At 42.3% G+C, this 24,492-nt stretch overlaps 2 protein-coding genes across 2 annotated transcripts in view; one reads left to right on the plus strand and one right to left on the minus strand.

Moving 5' to 3' along the window:
- Positions 1-6,302: 6,302 nt before the first annotated feature.
- On the plus strand, positions 6,303-10,232 carry RASL11B (RAS like family 11 member B). Its single transcript, XM_027636255.1, has 4 exons — positions 6,303-6,488; positions 6,585-6,641; positions 7,723-7,799; positions 8,648-10,232. Exons 1-4 carry the CDS (start codon positions 6,365-6,367, stop codon positions 9,113-9,115), a joined length of 726 nt encoding a protein of 241 aa, XP_027492056.1. The 5' UTR covers positions 6,303-6,364; the 3' UTR covers positions 9,116-10,232.
- A 1,528-nt stretch (positions 10,233-11,760) lies between these two features.
- The window catches only part of SCFD2 (sec1 family domain containing 2), a 188,614-nt gene continuing 175,882 nt past the window's right edge, over positions 11,761-24,492 (minus strand). Inside the window, exons 7-9 of the mRNA XM_027635848.1 lie at positions 23,090-23,224; positions 17,394-17,513; positions 11,761-13,439 (exon numbers count right to left, since the gene is read on the minus strand). Coding sequence (XP_027491649.1) covers positions 13,347-13,439; positions 17,394-17,513; positions 23,090-23,224 — 348 coding nt within the window. The 3' untranslated portion in view covers positions 11,761-13,346. The remainder of the gene's footprint in view (positions 13,440-17,393; positions 17,514-23,089; positions 23,225-24,492) is intronic.

The following is a 24,492-nucleotide window of genomic DNA, read 5'->3' on the forward strand; positions in this document are numbered from 1 at the left end:
GGACATGGCCCTTAGTGCCATGATATAGTAATTGGAGTTTTATCAGGGGTTGGACTTGATGATCTTGGAGGTCTTTTCCAACCCAATCTATTCTATGATTCTATGATTCTATGATTCAGGTTGTCATAGAAGCCCTTGACCACAGGTCTGTGACATTTACAGAAGCAAGCTCAGAGAACTGGTCTAGCATGTGATCTGAGGTGTGGTTCTCTCAGTCTTTCTATCAAAGTTTTTCCAGTGTCCTGAGGGATTTGATGTCCACTCAGGTAAAGAAAAGGAAGGACTCTTTCTGTGGTTCAGCTGCTCTCTCAGAAACTTCAGGGCTGCAGTCCTTGCTTCAATGCAGTTACATTATATTCGTTACATTATATTTGGGTGTATAAAGCACTGAGGTGGTACAAGATGGGGTAGAAACTGAAAGGAGTTGGAGTGACACGTACATGCCAGACTTCGGTAGCCTAGTTGACTTGGAGTCTGACCTTTTCTCATATATCTTTGCTATACACCATGACAAGCCTATAAAGGGGTTAGTAATTTCTATACGAAGGGAATACCTTCTGTGTTGCACCATGGGCTGATTAATGGAGGATTTAAAAGAAATGCTGAATAACATCCAGATCTTCCAGTATATTTAGGTGCCCTGTTCCCATGGGCAAACAGAAGACAGACAGTATGACAGGAGACAGTGTAATTGTGGGACATTATACAATTAAGGCTCTAATAAAATGCATATGCCTGTGGGAGGATGAGTTAAGGTTGCCCAGGCAATCTTATTTCTGGCATTTCCTATAATTTCTGCATTTGACTTTGCAACCTACACATTCACTCATCATAACTTTCTGTTGTAGTATGTAGGTATGACTTGAATTTACATCCTTCTTGTGAAGTTATATTAGAAATTTGAAGATTTCTGTATCTTTCCACTTACGCACGAGGTCAGCTCAAACCATGTTTAATGAGGGCTTGTGTCATCCTGGCTGAACCCCTGAGCATGGCATGCAACCAGGGCCTCTCACCAGCACAGCTGCAGGGCCAGTCACTGCATGCCTAGATGTGCTGGCTGAAATTTGGAGAGGTGGTAACCACAATGCTGCTTTTCCTCTCTATAGTTTCAGGGATGCAACTTCTGGGTGATGATTCCATGAAGTTAAAGGATCTGCAGAGGTTAGACTTGCAGAATGCATATGCAACAAGCTCTTCATTTGCTTAGCAACTGAGAGAAGTTGTACCAGTCCTAGTGCTCCTCTGCCAGTGTAAGCATCATCTTACACTTTGCCTGGCACAGCACGACTTGTCGTTGACCTTTCCTAATACAACCCAGGTGTTAGCCCCCTGATGAACTGACTTGTTATAACATCAGGTGAGATTTAAAGAGGCTGGTAATGGCATTTTAATGCCACAGTTTTTAGAGGGCTTAATATAGATTCTGAGGCGTTCTTAAAATGGAAAACAAAAATTCTGCTATGCTGTCTCCCATACATTTTTGACTTAAGTATTAGAGCTTCTATTAATTCCAGAGATTCTATAATTGGGGCTTCCCACCAAACAAACACTTTTTGGATCAAACCAGCACTCTGCGTGCAGAACAACTGCTTGTACTGTGGGGGGACAAACCAGCACAAAAAAATACTGCCAGCAGATGGGCAGCCCTGAATGAAAAAGAAAACCTTGAGCATTTCACTTCTTGGATTAGAGTTTGGGAGCATTACATAAGGAGGAAATAAGAAAAAAATGCAAGCTTAAAAGAAGATAAAATCTGATTAAAATGTAGACTAATATAATTGCAGAACATTACTCAGGCTTTCTTGTGGAGAGAGAAAAATGTCTGCTATTGTGCTGCTATAGAAACCACATAGGATCTGTGGGTAGGTGAGAGTGCACGGAGCATGTTGTTCCTTTTCTCCCCCCTTTCTCTGCCTTGGAATGAAGATCCTATCTTGCTTGGTAAGCTTGGCCTAAGCTTGGCCTTTGCTGGTCAGGAGATCTCTCACAGTACAGAGAGAAGTTGTTTTCCTGTTTATGTAGTTTCTTTTAATATCTTGCTCCCTCCCTTATTTATTTTGCTCTCGGAAGGCGATGCAAGGCTGTGTGAGAGCAGGGGTAAGCTCCAGTCTTTCCGGGCTTTTCACAGGGGTTGGTCCACTAGGCGTTATATGTTGGGACTGTGGGATACATGTGCTGTGCCACAAAAAGGGAGCTTTCTTGTATTTACTCTTATAAAACCAAAGACAGAACTCACAGTGCTTTGGAAAGCAAATACTTATCAGGAATGAGCAGACCTTGTCTGTTTTTCTGAACACCGTGTCCACAGCATTTGTTTCTCTAAAGACATGCATTAGAGTTACCAAAGCACTAAATAACAAAGTAAGGTTTATTCCCTGGCTGTTGATGAAAGTGTCTTTATCGCAGGTGTAAACTGCATATAAATATACCCTCTGTACAGTGGCATAAAATATACTTCAGGAATGTGTCCCTGAAGTGTGGAAGTGTGTATTCACACCAGCTCCAACCCATGACTATCCGGGCTAAGGCCTTGTTTCTGACAGCAGTCAGAAACAGGATGACATAACATTTTTTATTAAAAAGATGGATGGATGAGAAAGCCTGTCCACACCACATTGGAGCTCTTTCTGGTCCATAATACTTAATAAATTTGTGCAAAATTTGAAAAGATAATTTACTGCTGCTTATGAATTCTTTGCTAGCACAAAGTACTGAAAAATGCATCTCCTTGTAATTTATAAATGTGCACTCCTTCTTGGTACAGCGATAATTCTAATTTTTGTCCCAGTGCCTTCCTACAACAATTGACTCAGTCACTCAAACATATGTTTCACAAGAATGTATTTCGTATCTCAGTTTTTCCAGAAGTTCCACCTTTCAGTCTCCCTGTTTGTTTTGCTTTTGGTGTTTTGAGACAGAGGAAGAAGATTCCATTCTCCAGTTATTTCAGCACTTTCATCCAGTCCCTAATTAATCATCTCCTTTATAAAACCAGTTTATTAAGGCATGGTCTTATTTTCATCACTCTTTTCCATTTCCCCTTTTCTACCACACTCCTTTATGTGTTGGAGACACTTTGTTGTATGCATTGCTATATGTTAGGTCTAAATATTTATTTATGGAATGGTGTTAGAATATTCTCTGTAGGCCTCTACAAGGGGTCATCCTTCCATAAAATCCTCCAGCTCAAATCTAGAGAAATTAGACTTGTTAGTGGTCACTCTTTTTAGTGGTCTGTTCTGGTGTTTTGCTACTCCAACTGAGCTTATACCCACTTATTCTCAAGCTGACATTGGCCCTTAATTTTAACTTTTCTGGCTCCCCCATTTTCCAAGCATCACTTTTGTATATTTTATTTTATTTTAATTATTGAACTGTTCTTATCTCAACCCACGAGTTTTACTTTCTCTGATTCTCCATCCCACGAAGGCAGGCAGCGGGGAGTAAGCAAGCAGTTGTGTGGTACTTGGTTGCTGACTGTGGTTAAACCATGACAAAAACATTGATTTACTCTTGGCTGGACAACAGAATCACATACTGTACTTCAGGTTTTTTCTGAAATTACTTATTTGACATTGCTGGGTTTACATTTCCCTTTTTACATAACTCTTACTCATCTCATGGTTAACTAGTCTCTCTTATCCAAGTGCTGATCTTACAGCCAGTGGAAGAAGTTTTTGTGATTAATTTCTGCATGTCATTGGTATTGTCGAGTTTAATTGTATTTTCATTAAAACTGTTCTAAGAGGCATGCAGTTTCACCAGTATACTATTCCCACCCTTGTTTGAGCTGGTGACGCCTCCTGGTTCTGTCAATAGCACATTTCATTAGCATGTTTGTGTTCTTGATGACACCACTGTAAGGAAAATATGAAGGACGACAGGAGCATTGATGAATCACACAGAGCATTTTCCTTCAGTCTGACACTTCCCATATAAAACACCGCTCTGTCATTGTCTCCTGATCCAAGCACTTTTCTGCTTCAACAGCTGTTTCTGTTTCAACTGCTGTCTGGACAGCATCAGGTATTTTTGACCCCAAATAAATTACATCTACCACATTGCCTTTCTTGAAGAATAAGGGAAACAAAATTCTACCAGGAAAAGATAGAACTTCTTCCTGTTGAACTTCCTGCTGAAGAAACATCTCATTTAATCACATACTTAATTTTTATCCCATTTATCCCCACACCTTTAACTATTCTTTCCTTCAAAATTTGTCCAGATTATTGTAAATTATTTCCCTTCCTTTCTTTAATGCAAGTCTTCCAGACTGACTTGAGCATTACAGTAAAACTTCCTGCTCCTAGCACCCTCATCTTCATACACTTGGCCTGTCTGCACTCTGGATGAGATAATTTTTTTCCCCCCCTGCAGTAATTACCCATGACTTTCTTCCCATTACTGATCTTCCTTCTGCATCCATCTTTCATATAATCATCTTTATTAAAATTGAAAGCAAAATGCTCATTAGTTTTCTCAATACTGTCAGACTTCCTTCAATTTGTATGCCCTTCTCACTGCATGACAGCCCTGTTTATTTTTCTGTGGTTGAACTATTTCTAGCTGACATTACTTATCTTCTGCATTTCTGCATCCTGAAGACAAAACTTTCTTACAGGAGTGATCCTCCTCACTTCTACCTTTAAGTTTTCTATTTTCAGTGACTCTAGTTACCAACGTGCCAGGAAATCTTCTGTGAAACCTTTTCCCTTTGCTCAAGATACAATGTCCAGGTCATTTCTGCTGCTCTGGCATAAAGAAATCCAGTATTTCCTTTGTATTCAAGTCCTTGAGTTCTTCAGGCTTGCTGATTTTTTTTTCTCATTATATCTCTTACTCTTCTCCCTTTTGATTTCTAACAGTTTTTTATAAATCTATGTTTTACCCATCTATTTATTTTAAACTGCATCTAGGAAACATTTTTTCCCCCTATGAGCTCAGGGTGTAGTTAGTCTTACAATATTCTCACTACTCACAAAGCTAGACCACCATCACCTCTGGTGTTGGTCTGGTAGCTGGCAAAGAGAGCTGCTCCTCTGTTGTACCCAGCACAGCTCAGCCCCAGGTGTGGTTCAGAGTCTGCTCTCACCTTCATATCTTGGAATGCAGGAGCTACTGAAGGAGCACAATTTCTTTTCATTATATTACCATTATCTTTTTTTCCATGTGCAAACATAGAACATAGCTTTGGAGCTTATAGAAAGCTCTGCACAAACGTGTGTTTGATGAGATAGTGCCCATCTTTGGCCAATGTTACCCAGTTCTACCCCTGACTCTCTTTTAACATTTTTCCCTGCTGTGGTTTTAAGCCAAACACTTTGGGTCTATTGATTTTTAAAATTTATTTGTTTATTTATTTATTTATTTTTATTTTTGTAATCGGCATTCAGTGTTATCTAGTGGCCTTTACTATGAGGTCTCTTTTCTGAACGCAGGAGAGTGATTTTATCCTCCTCTGCTACCTTTCTCCTAGCAAGCTTTGCTTGACATGTGCGCAGGTTTTATTCCTCCATTTTGCTGCTCAGGCTCCTGCTTATGCCAGAAACTGTTTCAAATGCTTTACATGGACTGCTCCCTGTGCCTCGGCTGGTACAGTCCTCCATTTCCCACCCGCCTCTCATTTATAATTCTCCTCCCTTGCCATTATTTTCTGTTTCTTTAACCATTGCCACATCCATGATTTCCTCGATTCCTCCCCCCCCCACTCTGTTCTGTGTCTTACTACCAAGCTCAAAGGACACAGACCTTCCTCAGCCTCATCCCTTGGTTTCAACTCTTTCCTTCACAGTTGCAGTCGCTCTGGTTTCAGTCGGCTCCTACTCTGTGTGTTTATTTCAAAACGCAAGGGAAGGCAAGGGAAGGCAAGGCAAGCCAAGAAGGCAAGGCATCCGGAGGCGGATGGAGGGAGGTGTGGTATGGCAGGTACACACAGACCGACATCCACAGGACCGAGGTACCCCGCCAGTCTGGGAACCAGGCAGGTGACTGAGTTTTTACACACTCCGCGCGCGTTTCAGTCAGCCTGGAAGGATTTTGGGAGACGATCCCAGCGGTGTGATTTTCGGAAACTCTCGGTGCTGCAGGTGTTTGACTCCACAAAAGTTGGGAGGTCACACACAGACACAAACCGTTCGCTTCCGACAGACTCCACCACTCGTCGAGAGGCCCGGGGGCCTCAGCCCCCGTTCCCCACAGCCGCTCCCCCCTCCCCGCTGCCCGGCGGGGCGGGACTCGGGGCGGGGCTCGAGGGGGTTCGGTCGCGCTGAGTGGCCGCCGCGGGCCGGGGCGGGACGCGGGGGCGAGAAAAGGTCCGGGGGAGCGGCGGCGGCGGGTGCGAGTCGCGGGTTGCGGAGCGGGGATGCGCCTGACGCAGAGCATGTGCACCATCGCCGAGTGCGCGCCCGGCGGCGACGGCCCCGCCACCGCCCGGCCCCGCCTCGTCAAGATCGCGGTGGTGGGGGGCAGCGGCGTGGGCAAGACAGGTGAGGAGGGGGGCAGCGGAGCGGGCAAGGCGGGTGCGGGGGGCGGCGGGGCCGGCGGAGCGCGGCTGTAACGGAGCTGTCTGTGCCTGCCCGCAGCGCTCGTGGTGCGGTTCCTCACCCGGCGGTTCATTGGCGACTACGAGCGGAACGCAGGTAGGCGAGCGGCGGCGCGGCTTTGTTCCCGCCGGGATGGGGATGGGGGGAGGGGGTTACCACGAGGGGAGGAGAGGGGGGAGCGGGGCCCGGCCGCTTCGCCGCCGGTCAGTGCCTCCGCCGGAGGTGCCCGGGCTGGACGGCGCGGGGTGCGCGCCCTGGGAGTGAGTGCCCAAAGCCCGGCGCAGAGCCGCGTCACAGGGGGGAAAGGAAGAGCGAACTGTCCCCCGGGGCTGGGGGGGGCACCCGGCAGGTGCCGCCTTCGGTTCGAGCCGCCGCGGGGTGTCCTCGCTGGGAGCTGTTCCCCTCCCTGGTCTGCTCTCGCCACCTTCCGAAAGGGGCACGCCAGGCATAGCCACACGCGGTTTGTGACCGCAGCAGCCCTAGAGAAGGGTTGTCCTGCAGCCCTAGTCTCTGACAGAATTCGCTTTATGTAGTGAAAGTGCCCCTTTTTGAAGGAGTCTTTTAACTGAAGCAAGAAAACATTCTGTAAACCTACTGTTGTGCTGTTCTTTGCAAACTGAGTGCCAGGATCTACACGGGCTAGGCAAGGCCAGCTTAAAGAAGAAAATGGAGAGGTGATGTTATGTACTTCAGTGAGTACAGTGGGGAGTCTAAACTAATACCAATGTAAAATGTGCAGCATTCTGTTAAGGAAATTACTTGAAAAAGCCTAACAAATGAAAAACAAACAAACAAACCAACACAGCATATCTTACAGGCCAACCAGCAGAGAGCTTTACTAAAGTGTGTAAATACAAAATGACAAGCAAACTGCTGTTCTGTATAATAAAAGCTGGTTATTTTGCACTCTAACCTTTATCATCCAAGCTAAAATAGTCCTTAAGAAGTGATTAAGTTCCAAGTTGCACACTATTAAATACCAAGCTTCAAAACAAATCAATACAAGATTTAATCCCAGGCTTCTAGAAACATTGTTAACACACAGAAAGCTTTTAAGGCTGGTTTTGTGCCTCATAAGTGGCAATACAAGTTTCTCTGCACAACTAATGGGCAGCAGAAGCAACATTTGTCTGCAGAGTGGTAGCTGTATTTGTGAACCTGTTGGTGTTCTTGTCAGGTAATCTCTACAGCAGGCACATCCAGATAGATGGAGAGATGTTGGCCATCCAAGTGCAAGATACTCCAGGAGTTCAGGTGAGCTAGATGCAACCATGCAGTTTACCAGAGCAGCTCAAAGTGTTTGTGTGCTCGTGTCCTTCTGTGCAGCATCTTGTTATGGTCTTTCTAGACGTATTTTGCTGTCCATTTCAGAGTTTGGTGTTCTGTGTGGGAGAGGTGGTAACTAGTGTTTTAACCAGTCAAGCCAGCTGTGTTGGGTGCCTGCAGAGTGCTGATAGTAAAAGGAAACAACTCACTGTTTTGATGAATCATTTGTTCATTGGAGGCTGAATTACTGAAGTGTCTGTTCCTGTATATTGGGAACATTAGGCACAAACCCAGAAACAATTTTGTGCAAATAAGGTACATGTGGAAAAAAAATGCTATGACCACTGCCCAACAAGCTTCATAAATGTGTATGACAGAAAGCAAAGTCTGCTACATGGTGGCTGTGCTCATTAGTGTGTCACAAGTTAAAGTTTTGAATATATAGACCTGAGTAATGCTGGATTGTTGCCTTTTTGAACTGGGCAACACTCCAGGTCTAAATGCTTCCAGCTCATATCTTTGCTTCCCCAGACTTACTGTCTAGCCAGTTAATTTCCCATTCTGTGGAACTACAAAGTCTTTCTCGGCATGCAGAACTACTCAGGTCAATTTTCCATTTGAGTATAGCAAACTCCAGTGTTAAATTCCAGCTTTTTGCAGCTGAATCAACATCTGCATTTATTCGCTATGCTCAGATTAAGTTCATCCTTACAATGTGAAATGCAAATATCTCTCTGAACCTGTAAAATGCTATTTGGCCTTACAGACTACTGAAGACAGGTTCCTTTAATCTTTTATGACTGCAGCAATCTAACTTGAGACCATTCATTTTTCAGATCCACGAACACAGTCTAGATTGTAATGAGCAGCTGAACAGATGCATTCGCTGGGCAGATGCCCTAGTGATTGTCTTCTCCATCACAGACTACAAGAGCTTTGAGCTACTCAGTCACCTTTACCATCATGTTCGACAGCTGCATCCAGGGAACACGGTCCCCATTGTCATCATTGCAAACAAAGCTGATCTCTTGCATATCAAAGAGGTGGAGCCTCAGCAGGGACTTCAACTGGCCAATATGCTGGGCTGTACTTTCTATGAAGTATCTGTCAGTGAAAACTATAACAATGTCTTCAATGCCTTCCATCTCCTCTGTAAAGAAGTCAGTAAACAGCAAATAACCAGCACCCCTGAGAGGAGGAGAACCTCTCTTATTCCACGGCCAAAATCACCCAACATGCAGGATCTAAAGAGAAGGTTTAAGCAAGCTTTGTCTGCCAAAGTGAGGACTGTCACTTCTGTTTGACAGCGGTGCCCTTGGTCTACCTGACATTTTGCCGGAGATTGAAACCTTGGGTATTTAACACTGGCACATCTAGAGTCCAAGGCATGTGATAGAAGGAGTATAGTTTGAGTAGCCTTTTACATGGCTGTAGAAGTCTCTGAGCAGTTGCTTAAAAAAGGAACGATGTCAGATTGGAAAAGGAAAAAAAAAACCCAAAACACAAACTCTTGAAAAATAGTTCTAGGATGTGACTTGCAGAACAGGTATTTTCATTTGGAAAATGAACTTTTCAGTAAATGAAACTGTTTGTCTTTACCCCAGTTGGACAGATTTGGTTTTCATTTGTGCAGAAACAACCTTTTAGCTGTAACTCAACTTGTACTCGAGCAGAGAAATATCCTGAACCTCAGGTCACTGTTCAGAAGTAACCACTTAAGTGTTGTTCTTACATGAATTAAGGACACAGCATGATGTATGTGTTTAATTTTATTGCGCGGTAGAACTGTTTTTTTCCCCTGTATTTCAAAACAAATAAGCAAATATGAAATTGTTCTGTAAAAAATAAGTGTAAAGTAAGTGCACAGGACTGAGCATCAAGACTGTAAACAATGGTCCTTTATTTTTTTACTAGCCATGTTATTGCAGACAACTTGACCAGATTCTTTGTATGCAAAACTATTGTCTGCAGAGTGTATTTAATTACAGACTTTTTTATGGTCTGGAAAAAGTACTCTCCAGACTAAACGGTCCAACAGGGAGCTTCCAAGGAATGAGTGTGGAGTTGGAGTGATAGTCTATTACAGATGCCATTCTAAGACATCTCTGTCTCTCCTGTGTGCAGTAGGCAGTAAAGGTGTGAAGCATGGCTGGCTCCAGGCAATGAAGCTGGGGGCTTGTTCTGAGCAGAGCCAGACCTTCTTCATTCTAAAAACACATGGTGGATTTATATAAAGAATTTTTTTTTAAATATGAGTCAATGGAGTTCACAGCCTAAGGGCCTTATACACATGCACTTTAAAAAGCCAGTTGTGCTTTTGCTTAAACTGTAACTTATTTATTTTGTGTACAGTTACTCCTCCTAGGGAGTGGACTCTTCATTCTTACTGCCTTGTTCAACATTAAATTTTTGAATTGCATATTTCCTCCTGTGTTGTTTGTGGGGAGGAAACAATGGGTGACAATCAGAGAAATGTTGAGATAAAGCAATAGTTTTCTCAAGGTCGTTAACATACATTGCAGAAACAGTAAGGTGGCCTTTTCTGCCTTTACTGTTCCTTTATTAGCTTAAACTACAGGGGGGGTAGCTCTCACAACTGCTTTACAACTTCCTTTTTAAGAAATTCTTTTAGGAGAGGAACTGAATAAGGCAGAGACCTTTCAAATGAAAATGGGATTCTTCATTTCCCCTTGTCAAAAATACTTCAATATTTCTCAACTGGAAAGGAATGGTGTGAGGTAGGTCAAAATTGGGAAGAATACAAATTCTAAGTGACTGCCCCTTTCTCCTTAAAAAAAAAAATGTGTTGAGCTGTATCACAATGAAGAACTTAATCAAATTGCAAGTCTTCAACTACCTCATGTTTAAAGTAGCTTTACTGAGAGCCTTCCTGAGGAGGCTGTTTCTGCTGGGCTGAGGCTGACAGCTGTACAGGCTCACCTGGTTAGCACACAGCTGTAATAACTGGTGCAGGGAAACTCTGACAGGGTCCTGCTGATGACAATCTTTTGGACGATGGGCTATGAGCCAAAGTGACTTAGGACAGGACATGTAAACAAAACTGAGCTTGCCCTACCAATCTGAACTTACATGAAATTCCACTTAGCTTATTAATATAGTAGTAAACCTATTTGCCAAGGGTGGCTTCTCTTCCTGCCTTTTGAGTATTGCTTGGTGTCACATGCAGAGGACCTAAATATTCCTTGCTGTGGTCCTGCACTTGCCCAAGCAAATCTCTTCTGTGCTGTTCCTACCCACATGAAACTGGGGGAAGATCTCTCATCTCAGATCTATTCCCTGAGCACAGGCTATGTGTAGCTGCTACAGCTATTTCCTACAAATCAGAGCTTACTATTACACTAGGGCCACTGGAAAGACTCCAGTGCAGTTTTGGTCTAGAAGTACTTGAGTATGAGATGGTGGCTGAGTTCCAGTATCAATTGCCACAGCTGTGGCCCCACTGGCTGAGAAGATTCCTCCAAAGTGTGTGTGTGTGGGCCTGGAAAACTAGTTTCTCCTTCAGTCAGAGGTGCTACTTTACCCACAGGGAATGGAAGATCACCAGTGTCTGCTTAGACTCACCCCTCGTCTTCTCAATACAGTACATCTTTAGATAGCCAAGTCAGAGACCTGAGAACATCTGATGAAAGAGAGGTGAGGGAGTGGAGACCACACCTGGCAGCCTCCATCATCTCAGGAAAGCAGCAGCATCTCAGAGGTGTGAGTACCTGAGCTCACTGGCCAGCAATGGCCACTGGACATAGATGAGCCTTTCTGCTACAGAGCTGTTCTATGAACAGAGTACCGAAAACGTTCTAGGAGACCTCCTAAGATAGAAGGTCTAGATTCCTAGGGGCAATAAAATAATGCGAAAGTAAAAGGGGTTGCATGAATATGCAGTTCTGGCAGGTGTAGCTCTGCATACTAGGAGAAAAGGAGAAGATGGATCAGGTTTGGCACTGTAAGAGCATTGCTTTATTGATTACAGAATTTGCAAAACAACCATATTCTAAGATTAAACAGTACAGAATGAGAGAAAAGAAACCAAGAGACTGGCTGTTTGCTTTCCAGTTGCTCTATTCAAACTATTCCTTGCAATTTTAATATTGCAATCACACAACAGTTCTCATTTTTTATAGCACAAAGTTCCATTCTATAGTCATTCCTATAAATTTCTCTTCCATAGAGGCGACATTGTCCATGCTTTATAATTGGTCCATTGTTTCCTTCCAGCCATTCGAAAATGAATTTAAACCAAAATGCACCCTTTTCTGAAGACCATTATAAACATTTAGGAGAACTAATGCTAGCTAGTGAACAAAATGTAGAAAACTTCCCATTTAAGCTACTCTTTGGCATAGTAAAGAATGCTATGATAGAGTGAATGCCACTTATAATTTCACATTCTCATCTCATTGTAAGCTGTAGTCATAGCATTCCTTAATGCAGAAAGAGGATGCAGCTTTAGAGCTCCACCATTTTATGCTGCAATTTGGAAATCTCGGTGCTATATGCAACTACAATTCCTAATGGCTGCTGCTTTTTTATAACAGATTGTAGCAAAGTTTTATAAAAAAATTACATAACTGAATTTGACTGCAGCTCTTCTGTGATCATAAAATAAAAGCAGTTCTCTAATCATGCTGTTCATAAATCTAGTTCAAGAATGTATCTGTGCTGTGGCCTCTCGAAAATGTGACCGTGCCTTTTTTTTCTCTTTTTTTCAAATCCATGTGAGGAGAGGATTCTTCCAGGGTTATCATCCAACCAACACAGCCCATATGCCCTCCTGTGTAAATCTAGATATGTGTGCTGTCAGAAACAGTCTTTTCTTCTGGGGCTGTGGGTGGAGAAACTAGAGCAGGAAACAGAAAGCTGAGAGAGAAGCAGCCACATAACCCAGGCCTTGAGTCTGATTCTCCGCTTCCCTGCCTCTACCAGTCCTGCCAGTAGAGCATCACTGGACTGGGAGCTGCTGTGCCAGCTAAATCAGGGCTGTGCTCCATGATCTCTCTGCAGTGAGGGACGAAGTAAGAGCAGAGGCTGTTCACATTGTATAAGGCACACATATTTTGCAAGGTAGCATGACAAAGGGTGGATTTTGCTAGCCTTTCACTCCCTCAGCAGCATTTCCCACCAAACACAACCCCAGCAAACCCATTAGGAATTTTCAGAGAAAAAAGTACTGCTTGTTGGGGAGGGAAAATTCAGCATCACCTGGTCCTCAGCTGCTCCTTTTCTAGGGAATTATTACAATCACCCTCACTACATCGAATGGGGTTGGGAGTGATTCAAACTGCACAGTGCTATTGTTAAGGAGGGGGGACTTGCTGCTGGACAACCGGACCATTTTGAAGAGCTGCCCATTAGCTGCACATGTTCCCTTTCAGCCAGATACCCAGCTGCTTCACCTGGAGCTTTAACTGCAGCAGGTGACACGTCAGTTTTTGAAGGGCTACTGAGAAGAACAACAGACCAGGGATTTGATGTTTCCAGGTGAGGCACTCACTCATCTTCTCCACAGATCCTCCCCTGTCAGATATCAGTGTCAGGTTGGAGGTGGTCTGGGGCAAACAACAACTCAACAGCACTATGTGGTGTCAGGAGTGTAGAGGAGAGCACGATTACCTGAAAGAAGGGGAACAAGAAACAAGTCAGACTGAAGGGAACTGAGACAGTGCTAATGAGCCATGGATATGAACGGTTTGCTTCACCCAGCTCTAGACAGGTTGTATGTTTCTGGTGTTTACTGACAGGGCAATATGACTTGTCCAGTGAAACTGTCTGTTCTCTAATAACTGTAGTTAAATCACTTTAAGGAGCATAATGACTGGTAGCACTGTATTCTTAATGAATGTGTGCTTTGACACACTTCTACCCACATCTTAACCTGGTGATTTGTTGTGACTGCCATTGCGTTTGCTGTGAGGCACCAGCTGAGGAAACACTGGTTTCCTCTCCTTTAGCACAGATCTGAGTGAAAGAACAGGTGTTCTTTCTCAGCTGAAGGTAAGATGAGCACCACAGAAATGCTGCTGGCCTGCTGCAGGGAGCCACAGTCTCTGCTCAGAAACCGGACCAGGCACATAATGTTCTGCATATCAGGCCAACCCCGAGCATTGTCAGATACTGTTGCTTTTGTTTCTTACGGTTTTTAATACCAGAGGGGTCTGATGAAAGAAGCCATCGCTCAGTACAAACATGATACGCAACCTGCTAGATGCAGGTATCTGTTTTCCTTAAGTGAAAACTAGTATATAGTTGCCTAGTGTGAAGGCTTCTCTGCAGGGCAAAGCTATCACTAAGGAGCGAGTGGGTACGCTCTTGCTGTGTGGAGCTAACCCAGGGTCGAAGTCATAGGACACTGCTCTTAGAGTCCATAGGGTCAGGACTGCAGGCAGGGATGTGGGGGCAGATTTAATCATACTAGCCTACTTGAAAATGAATTTGCTTCTTCAGTGCAAATCCAAGGACAGGAAGCACAAACATCAACAATGGAGTATGTCTGTGTGTCCGCATACTGCAGTAGTTTTCAAAGCACTTGTACTGTCCATCACATGGCTTAAGTGTGTGGTAATGCTGCATTTCAACTTTTTTTTATTGTTATTTCTTTCATCTTTTCACTTCAGATACTGAAAGGATCCCTTCTGTACTGGTGATAGTCTTCCCCTCACTTCTCCTCTTCCCTTGTCCTCCCACACAATCTGCAGCAAACTGACACTGATTATCTCTTCCTTCCTAAGCCTAAAAAACTCTCTGTAACTTGCAGATGCCAAAGACTGACGCTGTCTTACTTAAATTACATGAGAATCAGACTATAGGACAGTATGTGCTCATCTTGTTATCATGCAGCTTAACTCTGAAAAGCATGAAGTGACACGTTACCAAAGTTTTTTGAGTGTACAAGCCAAACATCACCAATAGCTATTGACAGATAAAAGCAATTTCTTCTTGGAGTCCTACCACTGAACCCTGAGGGGATTGGTGCAACTAAAAGCAAGCCCAGAGAGAAAAAAGAGATCTGCAACTTTAACATCCCAGAAAGGGTGCTGCCAAATACAGCAGGACTTTCCTCCTTTCCCCCCAGTATCTCTGAGGGCTCATCGAGAGGGATAAATAGTGAATGTTTGTTCTTTCATTTTTAAAGAGAAGAGGGGAATTCCTAAGATAACTAATGTCCACCTCTTCTCCAGGCAGGTCTCTTCAGGACAGTCCTTTGCAGACTTCCTTGTTCTGTATAGCATGTCTGTCTTTCATCCTTCACCTGAAGGGCTACCCCTCCTGGTGGTAGCCAAGGTGGAAGAGCCAGGAGCTCCTATCCTGACCCATTGAGCTCCAACGGACAGTTTCTCCCCAGCACAGGGCAGGGAAGGATGCAGCTAACATCTGCTGCTGCATCTGGAGGGGTTTATCCGTCTGCCTGCATCAGCCACAATCACATAGATGGTTGTGCATGTCGGGAGAAGGGAGAGTGAAACTTCCTCTCATGCTCTTCATTATTCTCCTGATTAAAGCAGAGAAAGAGAAGTAATTTCTTCCTTTGAAAGTAAGGTACTTCTCACGAGGTATGGGGAGCTATTTACCACCATCCAAAACCAAACAATGCGTAGGAAACACTGTATTCCTTTGTGCTTCTCCATGAGAAATAAAATAGTCATTCATATTCAGATGCAAAGCAGTTCTGTGGATGGAAACATGTGTCCTTTTCCACGTTTAAATGTCATTTGCCTCAATTCCAAACAACTGCTGAAGTAATCAGTGCACCCTGTCAGTTTTCATTCAGTTACTTTCCTCAATTTTTGCACTCACACATTTCCCCATTTTTCCAAGAGCCAATATGAGTACAAATGTTAGTGCTTTGTTTGATTGGAAGGGACTTTGGAAGGCCAGTGCTCCTCTGATTCCTGAACCTGATTGCCCGAACAACACAAAAAAAGCTCTGTTAAACCCTGGCTCAAGTTAGATAAATGCCAGGCTTCTTGAAAAGAGAATAATCCTAAACAGGTGGTGCACATTCACAGCTATAGTGCAGAAATCCAGGTAAAACCAACAAACTTACAAACTTTTTTTTTATGTGAGAGACTTGCACAACTGCTTCTTTTCTTCTTTCTCTTCCTCCTCCCACCTCTCCCCCAAAGTCCTTTCACCTCTAACACAGCACATTTGCACAAAGGGCAAGATGCAGTAAAAGCTTAAAATGCTTTAGGAATCTGCCTCAGAGGGTGACCTGCTGCCAGGGTTAAGCCAAAGCAAAGCAACACCAGATCCAATGTCACCACTGTCAAGCCTTAAGTTCCTTCAGAAAGCCAGTTGAAAATCCCCTGCATAGTTCTCAACCAACTCAGATGTTAACCCTCTGTTTATCTTCCAGGGTGTCTTAATACATTTTGTGCGTGGATTAACTTGCCCATCAGTGTGTCAAAACTCAATTTCCCTCCAAGAGGGAAAAGAATTCAATTCATTTTTTTTGAGGAGATTACCAATAGGCTAATAGGGGAGAAATGTGTTATCAGATCAAAAAAACATCGCTAAAAATGGTACTCCATCTTACAAAATACTGCTTGAGACTGGTTTGCAAAGATAACTAAAACAAGGAAAACGCATGTTAAACTGAGGGGCTGCTCTGCCTTTGGTTAGCTCCATTTTGCTACTGATTTCTCTTAATCAAAACCACATTCCATAGGAATTGAAAATAAGATGTTCACAAGCTACCCTGGAAACTAGAGTTACGTTTATGAAGAATCTGGTTACACAGCACTTTGGAGTTTTTATATCACTCTTTTTATCTGCAGTACTCAACAGACACCTGAGCGGTCCTCCAGAATTAATGGTGCCACCAGAGTTCATCCATCCTACTCCTCTTCTCCCTCCCTTCTCCATTCAGATGATAGCTACCGTAGTCAAGTTCTGCTGCCTGAGAGTGGACAAAGCAAAGACCAGCCACATGGATGCTATTGAAGCTTCACTGTGAGAGCCATCCTCCTTCAAGGAGTCCAACAGCACATTCAAAGGATGCAGAGTCTTGGGGGCTTTCTCTGCATCACCTGCTTCAGGCTACTTAAGGTCTAGTGGTCAGGTATCTATCACAGATACCTGGCCAGAGACAGAAACAGTACAGCTGTGTCTAGGTTAATTTAGTTTGCTCCTCAGCAATGCTAAGTGGCTTGCCTGCAGGATTACCACAGATAAGTCAGGTGGTACCCAGGCTCCTTCAGAGTATCCCTGCACTATGCCAGGGAACCTGTAGCCTTTCAGAACAGCAAGTGTTTCTGTTTATGAAGAACAAAAAGAAACTAATCTTTTGAGACATTATGAAAGTTTCTTCAAATTAATGTCAGTCTGTTCTGAACTTTCCAACCTGAGTCTGTACTTTTGTTGCTGCCTGTAGCATGTAAAAAACCAGATCACTGCTGTCTGAATGCTTGTTATCTCCAGATGTTTCACAGCAAAACCCTAACATCATTTCTGTCCATGCAGCAGTGGTTTTCTGAAGGTTTGGTACCAGCGCTATAAGGAACATGATTCGATGAATTTTCTTATGTTTCATTTAGATAAGAACTGTATGTTTAGAGTTATTTTTACCTGGGTACCAGGTTTGTGTGTTGCTACCAAATCCTTCACCATTTTGACCTCAGAGACTGACACTCCACCAACCATAAAGATGATCAGAAGAGGATGATCACCGGGGTGAGGGCGATTCACCTGTAAAATTAAGGAAAGCATTATTTGTAGTTGCTCCATCCAGGTCCAAATCTATACATTGTCAGTGACTGGCTGCCTGAGCTGCTAGAGGAAGACCAAAGAGGAAGCTCAGAAAGAAATATTCATAGAATGCTGGTTTCTGCAGCAGCTGAGAGGGAAACCAGTGGGGATGATGTCCAGTTAAAGCTAATTAACTGTCTCCAGGGAAATAAAGTCTCCACGGATTCCACTGAAACCTAGCAGAGTTTCTTATGAAGTCTGAGGGCTTCTCTCTCCTTTCTTTCTACTTTATTTACCTCCCTTTCCCAGAGTGGGAGGAGAGTACTTGGGTGGTACGTGTATATTTTGGATACATGTATGCATGAGGCTTTAAGGAATGAAGGATAAATTACTATCCAGTAGAAGAAAGGAGTCCAGCCTAAACATGCTAGAATCCTCAGCTGAGGTCAGCAAGGGAAAAAAAATTTATGCAATGTGTTTTCACCAGTGCGACAAATAATCTTTTACAGTTGATCCAATAAAAATAAATCATGTCCTTTACAGTATAAAATCAGTTTCTAGCTTGTTTCATTTCAGCATTTTCAATACTCGTATGACTGCCTCGTAACTAATATAGAGAAACTTTACCTCAAGGAAAATACTTTTTTCATTTTTTCCCATTTATCTTTAAAATGGCACAAACGTTCCACTTCAGTTAAGACTTTATAAAGCTGCATTTTGATTTTAAATGTGAAGGTGATGCTTTACATCATTTTCTTCTTAATCACTTCTACAAATTTGACAACTTTGCTGTTTCCTAGCAAACTCTTTCTTGAGAAAACATGTTGCCCTGACAATGCCTTGCTCCACTCTGGGAGTGATGTTAACAGAGCCCACGCAATTGCTCTTGTCACATCACCAAAATGTTTGGCTCTAAAAAGTAACAGAACAGTTTAATTTCTTTTTAGATCTCCATATCCTGTCCCTCCACGAGCACAGGTTTTTAACAGCGTTCATTGGACAGAATAATAGTGGTCATCAGCCTGTGTTTGGGTGCAGTGCGGTTCCTTTCCTTTCACCACCACAGCAGATAGCTTTGATCCTTCTGGCTCTAGCTTCTGAGGGTACAGCTCTCCTTCTTTTCCTTATTTTGGCTTTCCTATATTTAGTCTTTGGGCAGTTTTTCATCCTGCAGGTCTGTCAGGCATTCTGCCTGGCAACCTTCAGCAAAGACTCTTCCCTTTGAAGGCAGTACAGAGAGATGGCATACTCTCTCTCCAGGCTAGCTGACTTTGATTACATAGGACTCCCTGTTCAAGGCTGCTCCCCAGGCAAGGAGCTCTTGAATTCCTGGGAATTTGAAACCAGTACAAAAAGCCTTAGATAGAGGTATTAGTGAGCTGAGTATTTGTGTGATTGGTGTTTATTCTCTCATTTGCGCCCACTTTGTCAGCCATCTTCATTGAGCTGATGGCACAGATAGCATATATACTACAATTGCAGGATGTCCTGCAACTAGTGCAATACTGAGCAGTTTTGCATTTACACCAACAGATCGATTAAATAGATACACCAGAGCTTACAAAGACTTTCTTTATGCCCTTTCCCACATCAGTTTTCTCACTTCTTACTATCTGCACTCAACATATTGTCAACTTCAAATGAAAAAAAGTTAATTTTTACTACAAATACCATGTGGAGTGTAAGACCTAAATATTTACTTACAAATCAGAGCAAATAGAACTATTACTTGATAAAATACTAAAGTATTTCAAGCCATAATCGCTGAAGGCACTGAAGCAAAGTTAAAGAAATAACTGCTCACAAAGATGATGAGGATAAAAGTTGACAAAGCACTCTGCTACAGCACTCTGTCAGGTAATAAAGTAAACTATTTTTTTCCTTTTCATGGCTCTTGCTCTTCTGAACCCTGTCACCAGAGAAAACAGCTCCACTCTATATCACGCATCTTCTGAATTACTTTGAATGAAGGGTCATTTAAAGAACTCAAATACTTCTTTATGGCATGAAGTTGTGTCACTGTTAAGTTTAGATATTAAAAAAAGACCAGAGGGTGGTTGGGCACTGGAACAGGCTCCCCAGGGAAGTGGTCATAGCACCAAGCCTGACAGAGTGCAAGAAGTGTTTGGACGATACTCTCAGACACATGGTGTGACTCTTGGGAATGGTCCTCTGCAGGGTCAGGACTTGGACTTGATGGTCTTTGTGGGTCCCTTTTAACTAAGAACATTCTGTGATTCTGTGATTCTTAATGCCTTTCCTAGTGACAACCAACTCATAATAAACATGCATGCAGAAGATTGGGCACACTGAAAAAACATCCAGTGTAAGAACATTAATCAGAAGACACAAGCTTTCAGGGCAATGTTAAAGAGAAAACGTCTTGACAAATCATTTCCTTCAGTCAAAATAAACCTAGATCCAAACACATGGTGCCTATATAAAACTTATTATTTTTCAGAAGACTAAAGTTCAAACCACAAATTCCAGAAATGTGTATTAAAAATACTATTAGGCATGCAAACTCTAAATTAAATTAAAATTGAAATGCAAAGGGTCTTGGGATCTGTAATTTTGTTATGCTATGCATAAGTGTTTTGAAGGAGGACAATACTTTGGGTACAAAATATTTGGCTATGTTAAGAATGCAAGTTTCTGCCAATTTTTTTTTTCTTTGATAATACAACCACCCAAGGCTCTTGCTCGAACGAACTGGCTGCATGTAGCTCAATACAACTCGTTTCAGTGATACAGAAGAAGAACTGAAATGGGCTGCAACAAAAGTAACATGTATCTTCTGGGATCCTTCTGAAGTTCGGTTGATTTGGGACATTTCCAAGACCTCTGAATTTACTGTGAAATCTGAATTTTGCATAAATCCCCAAGTGAAATTCACTTTCAGTTCAAAATGCCATGCATTAAACATAATTCAGAGAGCTATCTTGGGCAATTAGAAAGACTAACCAAAAAACCCTCAAAACCTTCACGTTGAAGCGAAAGAGCCCAAAGGAAGAGGGTGGGGGGATGCCCTGAGTCAGCAGAGTGTCCCAGTTGAGACATCAGGGCCTTCTCTCCAGCTCCAAGCCCCTCATACTGCATGTCCTCAGGATGCTGGTAGATAGAGGGCTCTTTGCTGGTGTGTGCGTCTGTGTGGAAAAGAGAGAGGAAGTGGTGGGAAAATAGGGTGGCAGTGGTCAATAAAACTCTAAAACTGAAGTAGTAAGTGGTTGGAGGACAGGTTTGTTCTCATGGCTCATGACAGCTCACAAAAAACAACTTTTTGCTCTGAGGAAAGTCAGCAGAAACTATCTTTACTGTCCTATGGAGGATGACTGCCAATAAGGATAGCAGCAGGAATGATTCTGGTATTTGTGACCAACCAATTGAATTTAGCTGAATAACTGGAAAAAGAAAAACATGGCAATCACCAGAAACTAGGCTGTTGTACAGGGCACTTGGTATCAATGATAGCAAGCTCAGATCATCATAAAACATGTGTGGTATAGAGCAGCAGTCAAAACAGGAGTCCTTGAGGCAGGGAGGCCCTTCCCCTTCACCTTCCCATAGCTTCAAAACAAACACACCTGCCAGAGAAACAACTTCTGGATGAGAAATATTTTTAAAAGTTTGTCCTGAATTAACATACCTGAGGCAATCACTTACCAAAGTATTTTTATGCGAGTTGGCATTTATACTCAGGCATTGAGGAAGAAACAAAAATACAAGGAAGCTCACAAAATAATTACTGTGCTGATGGTGTGATTGTGTCAGAAATACAGGCTGGTCAGAAACTCAGTCATGCAATAATTGAGCACATGCCAACAAATCAGGCTACAAACCAAAGGAGCAAGCATGGACATATATTTATGAGGTATGTGATGATGCCTATGAAATATTAATCTTACACAAAGTTCACTTGCTTGTCTCTTCAATATACCCCTTAGCAGGATATTTGTCTTACCAGTAGAGATGCAGGTACTTACAGGTACATATTGCCATAATACATTTATGTCTCACACATACACACGCATACTATTAATAAGGATAGAGTAGTCCTCAAACTAGCCAAAGGTGTCAATGTCTGCATCTAAATATTTAGGCCTTCTGGAGTCCTGTTGTTTTTTTTTGTTTTTTAAGGATAAGTTATATTCCTGCCTTATGTGCACCAGCTTCTTTACTTTGTTTGACAGTGAAACGTGGTTTTAATTCTTCTATTTCTGGGGGTGTTGGCATAAATTTTTTCAGTTCTGATACATGAATGGAAAGAAATATTTCTATAGCTAGTCTCTTTTGTCTTGGGACTTTATCATAAGCTATGAAGAGCTGAGAATTTAGATTTAGGAACCTAACTGAATACATTTTGGAAATCCATTTCAACCATGGAAGGAGATTCCTGAAAACATGCACTGGATTTCAGGCAGATTTGATTTGTGCCCATGACTAACTTTCTGTGAAATAACAGAAAAATAACTTTCTTATTCTGATAATGGGTTCTAGAATACTAGTAACACAATGGTCAAAACTATTTTTGTCATGTTTTTAAATGCAGGTCTAGCAGGCATCTGCACAAAAGAGAAAAAACGTTTTTTCTTTTCTATTACAATAGAATCACAGAACAATTCAAGTTGGAAGGAATCTTCATAGCTTATCTAGATCATCTCCCTGCCTAAAGCATGGCCAACTTCAAAATTGTATCAGATTGCTCAGGGTTTTGTTTGGCCAACCTTTCAGTATCTCAGAGATGGAGAATTCACAGCCTCTCTGGATTTAACCACTCTTACAGTGAATGTTTTTTTCCTTATATTCAACTGGAATTTCCCTTGCTGCAACTTGTATCCACTGCCTAACATAGTTTGCTGATGCCTCTTCCGTGCTGAGAGGTGGTGGTGGTAATACTGGAAGAAGAACACTGGGCATGGTACAGAAACATACTGTACTCATAACCATAGTACTGATGTGGTTTGATGTAAATTTGGGTTTGTTTTCAATGGAGAAGTTAGGATATGCGGAATGTACAGCATGATAGCAACTCCACACTTCATCCTGTAAATATTTAGCGAACACTTAGCATAGGCTAATTTGTAAAACAGAGTAAATTCCTGTAGAATGACTGTCTTAAAACATCCTAAGAGCATCCAGAAAGCAAATTCTAACTAGGCTTCCTTCCTCCTTATTGCAAGTTGAACTACATCAAGGTATAGAGAGGCATTGAATTATGAAGCTCCTCTTGCATCCACTGTTAGACCAGACTGATCATACTTACTTCTCTTCTACCTCAAGGTTGCTTGGTGTCCTTAAAATCCTTTGATGAGTGCCTCGTGGAATGACTTTTGGAAATCCAAGTAGGTTAAATGAACTGACATGCCTCTTGTTTTGTTCAGCAGGCAGTAGCTATCTGCACTGTAACTGCAAAGTGGTGCCTTGAGCACCCAGTCTCCCTGCAAGGATTTAACTTTCCTAATTTCCCCTTAAGTTCTGCTGAACAGTATCAACTCAAATACATAAAATCAGCTACTGATGTAGGATGCTCTGACCTCAAGAAAATCTTACAGATCAGCTTAGGAAGGCTGGTTTACCTTCATGAACATGCTGAATCCAGTTTTAAGGAGATCAGTGAGGCCTGATGACATATGCTCAATATCAACAGGATCAAGTCGATCAGGATTACAGATCTCTTCCATGACCTGTTTCAGCAGTGGTTTGTAAGAAGCCTGCACAAAAAGAACAAGGTGTTGTGAATAAAGCTGTTTAGACTTGGTGCAACTGCTCAATATTTTATTTCCATTAAAGGTTGTAAAAATCATCATCCTATAAAGGAAACCACTCAGAGAGTTTGTGACCTTGACTGCAAATGGTGTGCACCAGCACAACATAAAAAGACTGAAAAGACTGGAAGACAGCCACACATTTACTCTGTCCCATGTGTATTAAATCAGTAAAGGGAGGCAAGGAAGAAAAGGGGACTTACAGTTTCTCTGGAATCTTTTTGGAGGTAGTACAGAAACAGACAACAATAGGGATTACACTTTGTTGCCCATTATGTATCCAGATCTCATTCCCTCTGTAATGATTTTATTAACACTTAAACAGAGATTTTCAGGAGGGATGGCTTACTGATCACTCCTGCCTTCCCACAGGTGTCACGTCTCCACTAAAGTCTGGATTTCAGCAGGGCTGGGAAGAGGCCAACTTGCCTGTTTGCCCCTCATGGAAGAGCAGAGCTAAGGAGTCCCTGTAAGTCCTTTAGCTTTTATGGCCATGGCATTCCACATAATACTTCCATCTGTGGAAAACTTTGAGAAAACCCCAACATTACCAAGCATTGTCAGAGCTTCAGAGAAGTTAGGGATCAGGAAAAGTGGAAAATGCAACAGTACAAATGGTCAGCATGCTGGAAGATCTGCTCCCAAAGGATCAACCTTGCATCCTGTTCAGGGTCCACAAACCCAGGCTGAATATAAATTAGTAGCCTAGTAATTTCCACATTTCTGTACCAAGGTTTAAACCACTCTGCCATCCTGAAAAAGTTTTTAAGATAAAACTTTTAGAGACTTTTGGAAAGATACTCTTAATGCAAGCTCACTTGGTTTACAGATGGAGCTTTGTTTTGCTGCTTTGCAAACTTTGCCCAAACTGCAACAGAACCACAACCATTTCAGTAAGTGCAACTGTCTTAGAAAATTAGCAGCTTTCAAATTAGCACATTTGTTTTCCTTTGGGACTAGCCCAGGTATACATCATCTCCTAGATTTCTTAAGGGAATCAAGTGTAACATCATTAATTTTGCAAAGATGATATCTACAAGAGACATCTTGCAAAATGAAAGTTAAAATGGATGGAAAATAAAAAGCAAGCCACTTGGCTTGAAACAAAAATTTTCTGGAGTCATTAAAGAAATGTTTTTCATCCAACACTTTACAGGAGAAACAAAACTTACAGTTTTTGAATACAAGCCTGTCAACAAAGATTTATACTACTA

The sequence above is a fragment of the Corapipo altera genome, unplaced genomic scaffold, assembly GCF_003945725.1.
Source record: "Corapipo altera isolate COAL_440 unplaced genomic scaffold, ASM394572v1 22b, whole genome shotgun sequence".
Classification (NCBI taxonomy): domain Eukaryota; kingdom Metazoa; phylum Chordata; class Aves; order Passeriformes; family Pipridae; genus Corapipo; species Corapipo altera.